The sequence below is a fragment of the Aquarana catesbeiana genome, linkage group LG01, assembly GCF_042186555.1.
Source record: "Aquarana catesbeiana isolate 2022-GZ linkage group LG01, ASM4218655v1, whole genome shotgun sequence".
Classification (NCBI taxonomy): domain Eukaryota; kingdom Metazoa; phylum Chordata; class Amphibia; order Anura; family Ranidae; genus Aquarana; species Aquarana catesbeiana.
This window is the reverse complement of record NC_133324.1, coordinates 6,379,745-6,398,586: the sequence shown is the minus strand read 5'-3', so window position 1 is coordinate 6,398,586 and position 18,842 is coordinate 6,379,745. Positions and strand designations below refer to the sequence as shown.

The window sequence follows — 18,842 nt, the reverse complement described above, 5'->3', positions numbered from 1 at the left end:
AAATTGTTTTTACAATTTCCCCTGGACACCAAGCTAAATGCAAACATTCTTGACTGGGCAATGGAAGCTTCCAGAACCTGCACACACATAATAGAGCAAAGCTGATTATATCGGCACAAGTGGCTGCATTTGATGGGCACAATGGCTGCATTTGATGGGCACAAGTGGCTGCATATAATGGGCACAAGTGGCTGCATTTGATGGGCACAATGGCTGCATTTGATGGGCACAGTGAGGCTGCAATTGATGGGGGGTTCAGTGTTTTTTAGTTTGTTTGCGCCCCCCAAAAAATTTGGAGCACCAGCCACCACTGTGCAGGAGTAAAATGTGGAAGTTGGGGAGAGATAAACTGTGAATGGAACAGAATCACAAACTGTCATCACCTTAAGAAATGTAAAGATTTTATAAGTTTTAATCATCTCATTTATATCATTTGTTTAATATGTTTTGTTGTTTATTTTGTGAATGAATCTCAAGAAAATCCCAAGTCATATTAGGATGCAAAAGTTACTTTATTGAGTATCAGGACATTGGATGGTATTTAGTTGGCGGCAACAGTCTGGTCCACCCAGGATCTGAGGGCGGTGACGCGGGCGTAGACTCCGGGAGAAGATGGAGAGCAGGAAGAGCTGCCAAAGGAGACAACACCGGCCAGGGTCCAGGCTCCGTTCCTCTGGCACACAAGGGGTCCACCAGAGTCACCCTGAAAAGAAGCAAAATGAAGAATTACAGAAGAGTTCTCAAGTAATCACTTGCCGACAAAACAACACGTATGCGCTTCGACAAAGAGTGTGTACTTGATCACTCTCGCGCCGCATGTATGCATCCATGGACGTCTAAAGTTTCTGTTCTGAAAGTACACTTGCTGTGTGCTTACACATTGACTGGGCTTTCACAGAAAGCTCCTCTTCTCTAGTTATGATCGGGAGCTCCTGAGACTGGCTCATGATCAGGTGACCATTGTGACAGCCAATCACATTGGTCAAGTGGTTAGTAATTCCTTCCTGTCTCCGAAGGCATAAATGCCCAGTTCAAGGGATGCACGACTGGGTGTCAATGGGGTTAATGTAGCCAAAACTATGGAGCCATGACATATTATTATCTACTTACAATAGGACATAACTTCTACCTGAGTGTGGATTCTATTCAGTATATAAAGAAATTGAACCAGTTTTTGGATCATGAGACCCAGAGCAATGTAGTCCCAATTTTATTCTTTTGATGTTAACATACATTTGAAAGAAAAGCCATAATTTATTAAATATTTTATTGGTTCTGGCAGAAAGCGAGTGGGAGATTTTATGAAGGGAGCCAGTGGATAGCAGTAGAATTTTTATGATCCTTTCCATCTCTATATAGACTAATACAATTGTTGCATACACACTGTAAGATGGCCTGGATGGATGACATTTCCAATTTTTGGACTTTTTATGGTCCACGTAAGGTCATCTACACCATGATGGCACCTCTCAACCACAAGGCCAAGCTTGGTGCCAATCTATATAAAGTATTCTTTGACAAAAGAAACTCAACGGGTCTCATAAGAGAACATGAACTCTGGAACAAATCATGAAACACATATATGAACTATTAATGGGTTCAAAAGAACTCCTCACCAGTTATTTTCAACAACAGTGATGTGCAGAAGATAATTTACTATTTGAAACAGAACACAGGACCATTAATGGTGGAGCAAATTATTCAGTATTCACTAATTAGGTTTAATTTAATACCTAATCATATAATATACAAAGACAAGTGTGTCTTGTCTACAGTCAAGCATGGTGGTGGGAGTGTCATGGTCTGGGGCTGCATGAGTACTTCCGGCACTGGGGAGCTACAGATCATTGAGGGAACCATGAATGCCAACATGTACTGTGACATACTGAAGCAGAGCATGATCCCCTCCCTTTGGAGACTGGGCCGCAGGGCAGTATTCCAACATGATAACCACCCCAAACACACCTCCAAGACCACCACTGCCTTGCTAAAGAAGCTGAGGGTAAAGGTGATGGACTGGCCAAGCATGTCTCCAGTCCTAAACCCTATTGATCATCTGTGGGGCATCCTCAAACAGAAGGTGGAGGAGCGCAAGGCCTCTAACATCCACCAGCTCCGTGATGTCGTCATGGAGGAGTGGAAGAGGACTCCAGTGGCAACCTGTGAAGCTCTGGTGACCTCCATGCCAAAGAGGGCTAAGGCAGTGCTGGAAAATAATGGTGGCCACACAAAATATTGACACTTTGGGCCCAATTTGGACATTTTCACTTAGGGGTGTACTCACCTTTGTTGCCAGCGGTTTAGGCATTAATGGCTGTGTGTTGAGTTATTTTTAGGGGACAGCAAATTTACACTGTTATACAAGCTGTACACTCACTACTTTACATTGTAACAAAGTGTAATTTCTTCACATGAAAAGATAGAATCAAATATTTAGAAAAATGTGAGGGGTGTACTCACTTTTGTGGGATACTGTATATGTATAATAATCTATGTATGATTGTTAGGCTACACAGACTGTTCTGCCTCATATAAAGTGACCCACTTTGAAATAGTTTGGACCCCTACGCTATTGTTCTGTTCAGTGAGATAACTACGGAGAGCTAACACTGGTCAATAGAAAGTCTGTAGATCATCGTACCATGCAGGAGGAGGCACCGGAGGCACCAGCGCAGATCATGGAGGCCTGGATTTTGGTTGAAAAGTATCTCTGGCAGTCAGCGTTGGCCAGAAGAGGAAGAGACACCTGCTGGAGTTTAGCTGGCTTGGCTTGTGCTAAGGGAGAAAGTAAGAAGAGGGATTAACATAAAGGATGAACAGCAACTAACATATTTAAACTCTAGACATCTCTATGTACAGCCCTCTGTAGAAGACCGTATTATGGTCTTTTCGTTGTGATTGTTGTTCATACCAGACCGACAGCCAACCAAAGAAGACCATATTATGGCCATATCATTATCATGCCTGTCCATACCCGACTGACAGTCAACCAAATAAGGCCTTATTGTGTCATTTCATTGCGATTCCTGCCAATACCCAACTAAAACTGATATTTTGCTTCATTTCTCTTGGAAATGTCTGATGGTTTTTCCAACTTATGAAACTTCTCTAAGTAATTTCTCTGTTAATTTTCCAAGAAATTTCAAATAAGAATGAATTCTACCGAAAAATCCTAGCATAATACCATGCTTAATGTCAACAGTTCATTGGAGCTTTCTAAGTCAAACTTTAATGATCTGGAGAGATAAAAAGGGGAATGGAGGCCAAAGGAAAGGTTTTTATTATTATTATGTCAGTCTTCATAACTAGGCCCCAGTGACTGAAAAGGAAACCTGGGAAAATAATTGAAAATGTATGATAATGAGTTGTACCACCGAGTGACCATCCAATGTCAATGAAGAGCCACTTTAATAAAAGGAAAAGGGGCTTTTGCCATCAGCCCACCAGTACAGGGGGCCACCAAGGCAATTGCTGTCTGTGTTTTCTCTCGAGGGGAATTTATCATCTCTTTTGGTCTTGGTGGCCATTGGGACAGATAGCGATGGGGAATCCAAAATGTTAAGGATGTCACTGGAACATGAAGGGATTGTTCTTATTTTACAAATCATTCTTTAGTAAGAGGTAACAGGAAGTAAAGAATACACATTAATGGAAAAAAGGAGTCAATTAAAGTGTTACTAAAGTCAAGGGGCCACCAAGGCAATTGCTGTCTGTGTGTTCTCTGGGGAAATTAATTGTCTGTTTTGGTCTTGGTGGCCATTGGGACAGGTAGTGATGGGAAATCCAAAATGCTAAGGTTGTTACTGGAACGTGAAGAGAGCAGAATTGTTTAAGAGGAATACATGACACAACTATCTAAGAAGGGATTGTCCTTACTTTACAAATGATTCTTCAGTAAGAGGTAACAGGAAGTAAAGAGGAAAACATCAAAAAGATGTTTTGCCTAAAAATACACTTTAATGGAAAAAAAAGGAGTCAATTAAAGTGGAGACGAAAGACAAACAATGTTCTCAGCTCCACCCTTCCCTGTGAATGCCTAAAATACAACAATTAAAAAAAAAAAAGAGTATTGTCCATAAAATGTTATGATAAATGTATAGGATGTTGGGGTAAAACAAGTTGAGTGGAAGTGTATGAAACAGGTGACTGTATTCAAAGGGGGATGCGAGGCTGAATGTTCAAAGAAGGCCTGGGAGATCCATGCTGCACTGCATAGAGTCTTCACCGGGCTCACACTTCTTGATCATTAAAACTGTATTGCACCAAGGGTGCACTTGGCACTTCTCTCCCCTCCCCTTTATCAATTAAAGTGACTCTAAAGTCAGAAGGTTTTTTTTAACTTAATGCATTCTATGCCCCAGTTGAAGTCCTTTGGGACTAAACGCATCCGACTTTGCTTTCTGCTTCCCAAATTGCCCTTCTTTTTTACTCTGTGATTACAGATTTTATTCTTACCGATGTATGTTTGATTTTTATAATAAAAAACCCACTTTTTTGACCTACACTATATGGAGGCATTTTTTATTTTCATAACCTTCCGGACGAGAGTTTTCTTGCAATCCGGTCCAGCCTTCGATGCCTGAATTCCAGCCTTGGTGTTCCCTACATCTGAGTTTCGGTCTGGTGGTCACCTGCACAACCCTTGGAGTCGTGTTTGGAGGACCTGGGTTTCTTAGAGTTCTGTCGATCTGCCGATCTCAGCACCCTTGCCTTAATGACTCTTTGTCGCTGACATTTGAGTCCACCTTTTTCCGGTAAGAGTAGATATACCTTCCCTTTGGTTGAAGATGTACCATCCCTGATGCTCTACATGCCGGACAGTGCCAGTGTACTCCATCCCTGACTAGCCCCTATCTGCTGGTGGACTTACACCGGTCCTTTCCAGGACCTTTACATTTATTGGACTTTTTCATATTTCCATTCCTTTTTACATGTTATATGATTGATTTTTCACCACCCACTTATTATGTGCATAAATGTCAAAAATGTGTGGTGGGGTTTTTTTTTTCTGCCTTTAAGGAGCCTATGCCTGTAAAACTTCTGAAAAAGCAATAGTGTGCATAGGCACATTGGCTAACATGGATGGGAGTTTCCAGGCAGAAAAAAATGAGTGCTCAAAAAAAGCTCAAAAGCCCATAGGAGCCGCTTCTTTGAGCTGCAGTGTGCATGAGCCCTAATATTTCGTCTTTGATGCTTGTAACAGTTTGCAGGCATCACTTACATAGGAACTACTGCCTCAGCTACCTGGTGCACAAAGAATGACCCTGATCCCAAAATAATTGTTGAGTCTCACCAACTAGAGCTTCAGGATGACCACAACAGGAGAAGAGGACCAAAGCATATAAGGGATGCCCTACAATCCTACATGATGATTTTTAGAACATACTTTATATGCCCAAGGCTTTAACTGATTAATACTTTGTATGTTTGAAGAACACCTAATCTTCTTACTGGCGGCATTGATGTATCCCCATCCGGTGGTGACGCATCTTTCTCCTCCATTGAAGATTTCAGAGGAAGCAGCAAGACACACGGGAGACACGCGGACATCGAGGGTGGCAGGACTGGAAAGCTTGATCAGGGCGATGTCATTGACCTTGGTCTGGGTGCTGTACTGGGGGTGTCTGAAGAACTGAAAAAAGTTATATTAAGGATTCATGTTTTCATAGATTTTAATACATCAGGGTCTACTACTGAACTTATCAGTATGTAGTTTGAGCCAGACCCTGGGGAGAAGAGAGAGGGGGGAGAATTCAACATTTCAGGGGTGTAAGAACCTCCTTGCTTAATAACCTCCTACTTTTTTGAGGAAAGGGGTGCTTACACCCCCGAAACGTTGGGTTCTTCCACCTCCTCCTCTCTCTTTTTTTACCAGGGTCTGGTTCAGCTATCCTTTCCATTACTCTATTCTGGGTACTGAATTTCTTCATGTATTTCTAAACATTAGCTGCTATATGATTTAGGTGGTGCTCATTGTACCTATATACATACAGTACATGGATTTTGGTGATCAGGGTACATGGTGATCATATCCCCCCTTATGTCTTTATACATAGTGATCATATCCCCCCTTATGTCTTTATACATAGTGATCATATCCCCCCTTATGTCTTTATACATGGTGATCATATTCCCCCTTATGTCTTTATACATGGTGATCATATCCCCCCTTATGTCTTTATACATGGAGATCATATTCCCCCTTATGTCTTTATACATGGTGATCATATCCCCCCTTATGTCTTTATACATGGTGATCATATCCCCCCTTATGTCTTTATACATGGAGATCATATTCCCCCTTATGTCTTTATACATGGAGATCATATCCCCCCTTATGTCTTTATACATGGTGATCATATCCCCCCTTATGTCTTTATACATGGTGATCATATCCCCCCTTATGTCTTTATACATGGTGATCATATCCCCCCTTATGTCTTTATACATGGTGATCATATTCCCCCTTATGTCTTTATACATGGAGATCATATTCCCCCTTATGTCTTTATACATGGTGATCATATCCCCCTTTATGTATTTATACATGGTGATCATATCCCCCCTTAATCTCCTCTTCTCCAGAGTGAATAAATTCAGTTTCTCTAATCTTTCCTCATAGCTGAGCTCCTCCATGCCTCTTATCAGTTTGGTTGCCCTTCTCTGCACTTTCTCCAGTTCCCTGATATCCTTTTTGAGAACTGGTGCCCAAAACCGAACTGCGTATCACAGATGAGGTCTTACTAATGATTCACTAATAAAAAAAACTTACTCTGCCGATGGACTTGACCTGGATGGGCTCAGCATTGGATGAAAGGTCGAATTCACCCAGGACCACACGGTGGGAAGTTCTGGATGAAAGACAAACATGGCAGGTCATTGGTAAATGGTTGGGTGCCATGATGACGATGGTTTTCAATCTCAACCTTATTCTCTCCATACATGGGGAAATTTTACATATCTGGCAGTGAAAGGTCAATTCTTTACAGTAATTTAGTAAAGGGTACAAGACTATGTTACCCATGCTATATACATTGCTCTACTTTCTACAAATCCTACCTTCCACATCTGGAAATAAAGAGAGTTAACAGTTAGTTGTACATTGTATAAAAGGATTTATATAGTTTCCGGTCTATAAACCAGAGGCTCTGGATGGACAGTTGGATAAATGGCTCTTTATTTAGGATGTATCCAGTCTATAAACCAGAGGCTCTGGATGGACAGATTACCAGTAAATCATTACAGTGAACAAAGACTTTGCAGTAGAATATTATCATTTAAGACTCACGTGACTCCGCAGTGGGCAGCGGTGACAACCCAGAGACTGTTGATGATGGAGCCGCCACAGTAGTGGAATCCAGTGCTATCCTATAGAAGAAGAGTCATAAGGCCATTACTTTATTTACAGAACATTTCACCTACACCATGAAGATTCTTAGCCCCACATTGGAAAATTGAACATTTTGTAGCTATGGTCACAGAGGCGGACCACCTAAGCTTAGTGCCAGGAAGCTTTACAAAGTTGCCTAAAACTCCTAATATTCATTAAAGGACAAATCCAGATGTAAGATTACAGGCAGATATATAATATTACCACATAGTATTTAAATCTGACATTCCCTTTAGCTTCAGAATATATGACTAATTGTCTAGGACATGCTGCTAACAGTGGAAACCTAAAGCAGCACCTTCAACCCTCCTATTGTTATTATTTATCCATGCCAGCAAGACTGTAGGATTTTCTTTTATTGGAATTTTGGTCCATTTTAGAGGTTCTGCCCTTGGGGATAGAAGGGGGGGGGGGGGGGCCTCTTCACATACCATCCCCCTCTGATGTTTGATTGGCATCTACAGGTACCTTCTCCAGTCACCTACTGATCAGCTACTAGGTGATTCTAAGTGCCATCTTCTGCTCCTTGATGTTCTTTAGTGGGACACATCTTCTTACCTACTCTTTGCTTTTCCAAAAGGGGTTGTCACCTACCTCTGCCTTCTTCCACTTTGCTTTTCTAAAAGGGCTGTGTTACATTAAATCTTTCCATTTAGAATTGATAATGAAAACATTCAGTCAGTGAAAATTTAAATTTTTTGTCCATAGGAAGTCCTAGACCTGAGGGTTGGGGGAGGGGCATGTGTTTTTACACAATGGGTGGCATTCTAAGCTTACCCTAGAAATAACATTAAACCTAGAAATGTTACAATTTAAAGAACAAGATAAAAATGTGGTGAAGAAACGATCGTACCTGAAGAGACACCTGCCATGGCCAAGAACCAGAGACGGCGTTTTCACCGTTCACAACTCTGGCGTAGCCGGAGATAAGGGGCCTGATGGTGGGAACACCGCAACCTGAGAAATACACATTCGTATTATAACTGCCAGTAATACATTGCTACACACCACCATATAATACAACACAACGTCTGTTTGGTCATTAAGTCTCTTATTAATGTCTTTGTCTAAATTGATCGTTAAAAAGGCGGATTTTGACTTTTTTTTTTCCATTAAAAAAATAATAAAATAATCAGAGCCAGGCTATCCCAACCATGTATTGTTCAGGAGTTTGTTTCATTGTCTTATCCATAGTGGATGTGATCAATAAAATGGAGATTGCCAAAAGTCTTCCATATAATCAGATCAATGTATTACGTTATATACGCTCTATGAATGTGTGTGTCTAGAATTATTCATTGGTATAGTATGTGTAAAAATAAATATATATATATATATATATAGATAGATATATATATCTATCTATATATATATCTATCTATATATATAGATAGATATATATATATATCTATCTATATATATATATACACAGTATATTACAATGTACTAAAACATGTATGTATACTCACCATAGGCTCCGCTGAACAGGACCAGGCAGGACAGGAGGACCCACAGTGTTGCCATCTTCTGCTTTTCTTGAATATGAGGACGATTGTAAGGTCTGTTCAGCTTATATACGCTCAGTCAGCCAATCAGGGGAGAGCTCCAGGCTTGTTATTAGGACAATTTTAGCCCTCCTTATCAGGAAACCTTTGCCAAATCCGGATATCCCGCCAACGTGGGCTGGAGGAAAACATAGGAAGAAACAGGTGTTACAGGAGAACGTCACTTATCAAGACTCTCGCTGAGTGATGGATTCTATAATTATTCCATGTATCAGAGTACGTCATTTACTCCATATTACCTAAAGAGTGGATTTTATTTATGATGAGGAACATCTCAACAAAACAATGGAATGATAAATGATATGGTGCACATATCAACAATATTTTACAGGGCATTGACTACCAGCATGTAGGGGGCCATCAATACTGGTCACCAACATGTAGGTGGAAATATCCACTGACCATCATATGTAAGGTCAATCTCTCACTGTCCTTCTACATGCAGGGTGCAATCTCTACTGACCACAAGCATGTAATGGGCAATTTTCACTGGACAACAACATGTTGTCTACGCTGACGACACCCAAATCTATCTCTCCACCCCTCAACTCACTCCATCAGTCTCCTCACGCATCACTAACTTACTAACAGACATATCTGTCTGGATGTCACACCACTTCCTCAAACTCAACTTGTCCAAAACAGAGCTCATAATATTTCCTCCCCCACGTGCCTCTTCCCCTGACTTGTCTGTCAAGAGCAAGGGCACAACCATCCACAAGTCCCCACATGCCAGGGTGCTAGGTGTTATCCTGGACTCTGAACTCTCCTTTTGGCCCCACATCCAATCCCTTACCAAAGCTTGCCGCCTCAACCTCTGCAACATCTCTAAACGACGTCCCTTTCTAACCAATGAAACCACAAAACTCCTGATTCACTCCCCGGTTATCTCTCGCCTCAACTACCACAACTCTTCATTGGCTTACCTTTAAATAGACTATCCCCCTTCAGTCCATCATGAATGCTGCTGCCAGACTCATCCACCTTACAAACCGCTCAGTGTCTGCTATCCCTCTCTGCCAATCCCTCCATTGGCTGCCACTCGCCCAACAAATTAAATTCAAAACAATACGTTACAAAGCCATCCACAACTCTGCCCCCAGCTACATCACTAGGCTAGTCTCCCATATTCACCTCTAGGACTTCTCCTGAGCCTCTCCCATCCTCTGGAATTCCCTACCCCAATCTGTCAGACTGTCTGCAAATCTATCCACTTTTAGGCGATCCCTGAAAACTTTTTTCTTCAGAGAAGCCTATCCTCCCTCCACCGAACAACTGCACTTCTATTTTCTCCATTAGCTCATCCCCCACAGCTATAACCCTTTTAGATCACTTGACCCTCCCTCCTAGATTGTAAGCTCTAATGAATAGGGCCCTCTGATCCATCCTGTATTGAAGTGTATTGTAGTTGTACTGTGTGCCTTAATGTTGTAAAGCGCTGTGCAAACTGTCGGCACTATATAAATCCTATATAATAATAATAGTAGAGGACAATCTCCACAGGCCACCAGCATATAGGGGGCTATTTCCACTGTCCACCAACATGTAGGAGGCAATCACCACTGACCACTGTTGGCATTCATATGTTCATGTTATTGTTCACCTTTTTTTTGTAGGATCATATGATCAAATATATTGTACAGGATACGTGCCCCCACTATTTGGGTTTTGTTCCCTTTAGGGGGGATGATGTGAAAACATTATTGAGTACTCGGGGGTTCTCACGCATGCAGGGTGAAGGGTTCTGGGGAAGTCCAGTTGGAGAGGAGAAGACTGAATTAGAGTACACTAATGCAGTGTACACACGAGAGGACTTTTCGACCGGACTGGTCCGACGGACCGAGTCCGGCGGACAATCCGATCATGTGTGGGCTTCATCGGACCTTCAGCGGACTTTTCCAGTCGAAAATCAGACGGACTTTAGATTTGAAACATGCTTCAAATCTTTCCGACGGACTCGAGTCCGGTCGAAAAATCCGCTCGTCTGTATGCTGGTCCGACGGACGAAAACCCACGCTAGGGCAGCTATTGGCTACTGGCTATTAACTTCCTTATTTTAGACCGGTCGTACGTCATCACGTACGAATCCGTCGGACTTTGGTGTGATCGTGTGTAGGCAAGTCCGTTCGTTCAAAAGTAAGTCGGAAGTCCGTCAAAAGTCTGACGAAAGTCCGCCGGAATGGCCGTCGGACTTTTGTGTTCGCGGCCTAAGGATTGGTAAGTCTTCATTTGGGACCTGGAATTCTGAAGCTCATAGAGACTTTGGGTGGGAAAGAGCCCCAAAACCCTGATTACAAGGACTTGGTTCCATAGGATTAACACTCAAGGATCCTTGAGAAAGTCACGTGACAGTGACGCAATGCGTGGGAGGAGCCTAGGATGCTTTCTGCAGTTTGACACTTGGAGTTGAACTGCAGCGGTCTTTTGAGTAAAGTTTCGTCCACAGCGGCTGACTGCAACCTGCATACTTATATGCTTTTACACAACCGGGCGCACGTGAGTGTATCTCTGAGTAGTTTGCTTGTGTCCTTTTATCCAGTTCACCACGCAATGATGCATTTCTCTGCTTGTTTTTCATAAAATCGCCGGTGTTGAGAACTAGATGACCAACATGAATATGGCTGAAGCAGGATGTTAAAACAAATCATGAACAACGAACTATAATTAATTAATTAATTCAACCTAGTAAGGCATTAACTGCTGGGACAATTTCATTCAGATTCCGGATTAATATATCTTCACTGAAAAGTTTCTCCCTATGATTGCACATACTGGCAACATACACTAGAGTGGTTTTTTATAATTTTTTCTCACATTTTAGCATTGTGGCGTTTTTTGGTGTGGTTTTCACAAAATAGTTTTTTCACATTATAATTTATTATTGTGGCGTTTTTTGTGTGCAACAGCGCCAGGATTTTGCTATACTGTACACTTGTCAGTTATGTTTATAATCAGAGTGGTATAATTTATGATTTTGCACAGTAGCATCTAGCACTGTGGCAGATTTATGTGGATGCACTAGCACCAGGATTATTTAAATTCATTTTATTTTATTTCAGGCTTTGCACATATTTATTGTAATGGTTTGGGTCCATTATATCCACATTTTGCACATTATTTTATGCTGACTGATCATATATTAGAGCGCATCAATTTTATATGTTTTTTTTTATGTTCTAAATTTTTCTGGTGGAACTAATTCCTATCGGGAAAACCGCTCGTCTGTATGCTGTTCCGACGGACCAAAAACGACGCATGCTCTGAAGCAAGTACGTGACGGAAGCTATTGGCTACTGGCTATTGAACTTCCTTTTTCTAGTCCCGTCGTTGCGTGTTGTACGTCACATCGTTCTGGACGGTCGGACTTTGGTGTGACCGCGTGTAGGCAAGACAGCTTGAGCGGAATTCAGTCGGAACTCCGTCGGAGAAACCTTCAGAGTTTATTCCGATGGCAAAACCGGTCGTGTGTACAGGGCATTAGAGTTTATCTATATAAATGCTGGTGTGTGCCATTATTTCTCCTTGTTTTGTCATGTGCTGGAGCTTCTTCTCAATAGAGGTGAGATCTACAAACTGTAGAGATGCCACCTCATCCCTTTAAACCTGAACACCTTTGAATTACACGGGTTCTGAGGCTACTTAAATGCAGATAAGTCACCAAGTGAGTTAAATTACCACCTTAATCAGCCACAGAACCCGTGTAATTATTATATGTGTTCGGGTTTAAAGGGATGAGGTGGCAACCATAACAAACTGTTGAGCTGAGGTGGAGGAGGGGAGCCCATGGTCTATGATGGATTTGTCCCAACTGAAAAAGAATTCCTTATTAGAAGACATGTTGGAAGCGTTGGGTAGATCCTGGAATCCAAGACCTGTGTGTGTTTAGTGGTGAAAAGTTTGTATTTTGGAACCACAATATTTATTGAGTTTTGAGATGTTCCACGTCATAAATAAAATCCACTCCTTATGTAATATGGTGGAAAAAGGTGTGCTCTGATACCTCAACTAATTATAGATTTCATCACTCAGCGAGAGTCTTGATAAGTGACGTTCTCCTGTACCACCTGTTTCCTCATATCTTTTTCTTCAGCCCAAGTTGGTGGAATATCCGGATTTGTTAAAAGTTTCCTGATAAGGAGGGCTAAAATTATCTTAATAACAAGCCTGGAGCTCTCACCTGATTGGCTGACTGAGCGTATATAAGCTGAACAGACCTTACAATCATCCTCATATCCATGAAAAGCAGAAAATGTCAATCCTTCGGGTCAGGCCCGTCGATTAGGGGCGCACAGGCGCTGTCCCCCCCATCCATGCATCCAGCCACCTAATCTGCATGCAGGGTGCCGGATGCATGGATTACTATGGGGGGGGGGGTTTCTTTTAACCACTTCAATGCTGGGCACTTAGACACCTTCCTGCCCAGCCCAATTTTCAGCTTTCAGCGCTGTCGCAATTTGAATGACAATTGCGCGGTCATACAACACTGTACCCAAACTACATTTTTATCATTTTGTTCCCACAAATAGAGCTTTCTTTTGGAGGTATTTGATCACCTCTGCGGTTTTTATTTTTTGCGCAACAAACAAAAAAAGACCGAAAATTTTGAAAAAAAATACAAGTTTTTCTTTGTTTCTGTTAAAAATTTTTGTAAATAAGTAAGTTTTCTCCTTCAATGACGGGCACTGATAAGGTGGCACTGATGGGCAACGATGAGGTGGCACCAATGAGGTGGCACTGATAGGCGGCACTGATGGGCACTGATAGGCGGCACTGATGGGCACTGATAGGCGGCACTGATGGGCACTGATAGGTGGCACTGATGGGCAACGATGAGGTGGCACCAATGAGGTGGCACTGATAGGCGCCACTGATGGGCACTGATAGGCGCCACTGATGGGCACTGATAGGCGCCACTGATGGGCACTGATAGGCGGCACTGATGGGCACTGATAGGTGGCACTGGTATGTGGCACAGATGGGCACTCATAGGCGGCACTGTTGGGCACTTGTAGGTGGCACTGATGGACACTTGTAGGTGGCACTGATGGGTACTTAAGCAAACTCCTGAACAATATATGGCCGGGATAGCCTGGCTCTGATTATTTTATTTTTATTAAATAGATGAAAACAAGTAAAAAAAAAAAAATCTGCCTTATTACCGATCATATGTAGATAAAGTGCAAAGACGATAAAAAGAGGCTTAAATGCCAAGCAGACGTTGTGTTGTATTATATGGTGGTGTGTAACAATGTATTACTGGCAGTTATAATAAGAATGTGTTTTTCTCTGGTTACATAGTCACATAGTTACATAGTAGGTGAGGTTGTAAAAAGACACAAGTCCATCAAGTCCAACCTATGTGTGTGATTATGTGTCAGTATTACATTGTATATCCCTGTATGTTGCGGTCATTCAGTGTTGCGGTGTTCCCGCCATCAGGCCCTTCATCTCCGGCTATGCCAGGGTCGTAAACGGTGAAAACGCCTTCTCTGGTTCTTGGCCATGGCAGGTTTCTGTTCAGGTACGATCAGGTACAATCGTTTCTTACCACACTTTTTTTTTTGTTGTTGTTGTCTATGCTATAACATTTGGAGGTTAATATAATTTCTAGAGGTCTGTTAGCTAAAAAATTCCATCTATAGTGTACAAACACATGCCCCTCCCCCCATCCCCAGAGATCTAGGGCTTCCTGCGGACGTCATTTAGAATTTCACTGACTGAATGTTCTAGTTGTCAATTCTTAATTGAGAGATTTATTGTTGCACGGCCCTCTTAGAAAAGCAAAGTGGGAGGAGTCAGGGGTAGGTGACAATCCTCTTCAAAAAGTAAGCGGGGGGGTAGAGAAGAAGATGTGTCTCAGCAAAGAACATTAAGGAGCAGAAGATGGCACTTAGAAGCACCGAGTTGCTGATCAGCAGGTGATCAGAGAAGGTAGATGCCGGACAGACATTAGAGGGGGGGAGGGTTTGTGGAGAGGTTTCCCACTTTTACCCCCAGGTTATAGATGAAATGATCCATATATAATGCAATGATTGTAATGATGATTATGACTCTTCTTCCACAGGACTACACTGGATTCCACTACTGTGGTGGCTCCATCATCAACAATCTCTGGGTTGTCACTGCTGCCCACTGCCCAGTCAGGTGAGTCTTATATAATAATATTCTACTACAAAGTCAACGTTCACTGCAATGCTTCACTGGTCATCTGTACATCCAGAGCCTCTGATTTATATACCAGATACATCCTAAATATAGAGCCATTTATCCAACTGTCCATCCAGAGCCTCTGGTTTATAGACCAGATACATTCTAAATATAGAGCCATTTATCCAACTGTCCATCCAGAGCCTCTGGTTTATAGACCAGATACATCCTAAATATAGAACCATTTATCCAATTTACAACTAACTGTTATCTCTCTTTATTTCAAGATGTAGAAGGTAGGGGTTGTAGAAAGTAGAGAGATGTAGATGTGTGGGTAGCATAGTCTTGTACCCATTACTAAATCAATGTGAAGAAATTACCTTTCACTGCCAGACATGTATAGAGAGAATAAGGTTCAGCTTAAAAAACAGAGTTACCATGACACCCAACCGTTTCCCAATGACCAGCCATGTTTGTCTTCCATCCAGATCTTCACATCGTGTGGTCCCGGGTGAATTTGACTTTTCCTCCAATGCCGAGCCCATCCAGGTCAAATCCAATGGCAGAGTAAGTTCTTATTACTGAAGGAGAACTCTAATTTTTTTAAGAGTTTTAGACGTGAGAAGGTGATCAGTGTCATCAATGTGTCTTCTAAGCTTTCTTCCTATGTAGAGATTGTAGTGATATATGTATGGGTGGGCAGACTTATTTCTTATTACATATAAAGGCCGTGCTTCCTCCATGGTCATGGCACACATATAGGGACTTGTAGTATTCACAGACATAGGATGGAGTTCAGAAGATCCTACAAGACATTTCTTCCTCTCTAACAAAACTTTATTTTAGTAAAACAAACAAATAGCCTTAAGCACGAGGTAATATCGCTGACCTCCGGCCTTCCCTTCAGTCTTGAACAGTTCTTCAGACTCCTCTCTTGTTCTGAAATTGCTTACCCTGATCTATCTACACACTGCGAGCTTTACATAATATGCATTAGAAGCAGCAACAAGTCAGGTGGAACCTGCCTCATTTCCTGGCTGTAGGTTGTCCACCATCATCTAGCGCAGGAGTAGGTAACCTTGGATCTCTAGCTGTGGTGAAACTACAAATCCCATCATGCCTCAGCTTCTGGAATTCATGTTTGTGTCTGCCAGAGTCTTGCAATGTCTCATGAGATTTTTTAGTTTCTCCACAGCTGGAGTGGCCAAGGATGCCTACCCCTGTGTGCTTTTTTGGTAGTGGTTTGTCCAAAGTAACTGCTTGTGGCACCTAAATTGTCAGCTGAGATTCCTGCGGCACTTCCATCACGTTTTAGACCGAGAACTTTTTCTGCTTCCCTCAACTTAAAATACACATGTGATGGCGGTTTAAGGTGGAGACAACCCTCAGTATAATGGTAATAGGAGAATAAAACACGACAAGTAAGCAGATTAAACTACAAACTGAGGAGATTCATTAATCTTTATTATAACTTTTCTCAGTTCTTCAGTCCCCCCCAGTACAACACCCCGACCGCTGACAGTGACATCGCCCTGATCAAGCTTTCCAGTCCTGTCACCCTCAATGACCGCGTTTCCCCCCGTATGTCTTTCTGCTTCCTCTGATCTCTTCAAAGAAGGAGAAAGCTGCGTCACCAGCGGATGGGGATGTATCAATGGTGTTAGTAAGTGAAGTAGATGTTCTATAAAAATACAAAGTATTAACGAGTTAAAGTCCTTGGACTTACAAGATATGCCCCAAAAATCTTTGTCTAAGATTGTAGGACATACCTCATATGCTTTGGTCCTCTTCTGCTGTGGTCATCCCGCAGCTTGCTTTGTACGCCAGGAGCTTAGACAATGGCTCCTGTGTAAGCAATGCCTGAAAACTATGTACAGGCATCATTGATGACATGCTATAGTGACAATTTAAAAGTATATGATTTAAAAATAATAAGATTGTTTCTACTGAATGAATTTTAACCCTTAGTGAACCAACCTCATTTACCCCTTTTTTCCATTGAAGTGTATTCCAAGCCAAAATACTTTCTTTTTTTTTTGTTTTAGATATAGTGGGATTTTTTGTTGTTGGAAAGGTTTTCCTTTAATGTACTGATACCTCTAACCGAGCAATCCTTTGTAAAAGCAAAGGAAATCCCTCTTAGAGATTGGTGACACGTGATCTTCTGAAAAGATTCTACTCACCTGCTGTTCCAGTCATATCACTAACATTTTGGATTTCCGTTATCATTTGTCCCAATGGCCACCAAGACCAACTGAGATGATGAATCTCCCCAGAGAGGACAAAGACATCAATTGCCTTGGTGGCCCCTGTACTGGTGGGCTAGTGATTGGTCACTCAGTGGTACGAAAGACATCAATTGCCTTGGTGGCCCCCTGTACTGGTGGGCTAGTGGATGGTCACTCTGTGGTACGACTCATTATCATACATGTACATTTATTTTTCCCAATTTCCTTTTCAGTCACTGGGGGCCTAGTTATGAAGACTGACATAATAGTAACATTTCTCTTGGCCTGCATTCCACTTTTTATCTCTCCAGATTATAAACATTTGACTCAGAAATCACCAACAAACTAGTGACTTGCAGCCATTAAATATCTTGTCTTATGCCAGTTTTTTTTGGAAGAATAAATTATTATTTGCCATTTTTTGAAAAAGAACAGAGAAGTTACAGAGAGAAGCTTCATAAATTGGAAAAACTGTCCAGTAAAAATGGGGTAAAAAAAAAATATCAGTTTCAGTCTGGTATGGACAGACATCACAATGACATGGCCACAATGTGGTCTTCTACGGAAAGCTATACATGAAGATGTCTAGAGGTTATATATGTTAATTGCTGTCCATCTTTTGTGTTAATCCATCTTCTCCCTTTCTCTCTCAGCACTAGCTAAGCCAGATAAACTCCAGCAGGTGGCTCTTCCTCTTCTGACAACACAGAGTGCCAGAGATACTTTATACCCAGAATCAAGGCCCAGAGGACGCCGAACTTCCGTCAGGGATATCCGAGGGGGAGGGGGTCGAAGGTACCGGGTTGGGGGGGTAAACCCAGGGGGGGGGACGATCTGCATCTAGCCCGAGGCCAGAGCCAGGATCACGGGAGGAGAGGCTCCAGGCATACCCCTCATCCCAGGACTAGCATCGGACCCTACAAGACGCCCACATCCGGCTCCTCCCTCAATCAATGAGATGGGTCTTAAGTTGTTCAGGTCGGTAGGGTCCAGTGAGGGCTTTTTAAGAATGGGAGAGATCTGCGCATGTTTTAGAGGGGAGGGGAAGGTGCCACTAGAGAGGAAGAGATTGAAGATGTGGGTGAGGGAGCATAGGATAGAAGAAGAGGGTGACTGTAGTAGTTGTAAGGGAACAGAATCCAAGGAACAATTAGTTAAGTGGGCATCTGAGAAAAGTTTTGTAACCTCTTCAGTAGTAGCCAATTCAAAAGAGGAGAGTTTTGACTGTACTGTTAAGCAAGTTATTTTCGGTGGGGAAGATGTACTCACAGTGGAGGTGTCCTCATGAATTGCATCAATCTTGTCTTTGAAGTGATTGGCAATCTCTTGGGCATTGAGTGAGTTAGTGGGTGGAGGGGGGTGGGGGACGAAGCAGAGAGTTAAAGGTTGAGAATGGGGACTGGATGACAAAGTATTAATAAGAGAGACAAAGTAGGCTTGTTTGGCAGCATGGAGGCATGAATTGTATTTTAGAAGGGCGGATTTATATAGGGTGAAGTCTTGCAGGTATTT

General features: G+C 42.2%; 1 protein-coding gene across 1 annotated transcript; it reads right to left on the bottom strand.

Moving 5' to 3' along the window:
- Positions 1-541: 541 nt before the first annotated feature.
- On the bottom strand, positions 542-8,914 carry LOC141129904 (chymotrypsinogen A-like). Its single transcript, XM_073617941.1, has 7 exons — positions 8,860-8,914; positions 8,244-8,347; positions 7,289-7,368; positions 6,773-6,851; positions 5,452-5,632; positions 2,642-2,775; positions 542-703 (listed from the first exon to the last, which is right to left on the bottom strand). The coding sequence occupies exons 1-7, from the start codon at positions 8,912-8,914 to the stop codon at positions 542-544; spliced, it is 795 nt and encodes a 264-aa protein (XP_073474042.1).
- Positions 8,915-18,842: the final 9,928 nt, after the last annotated feature.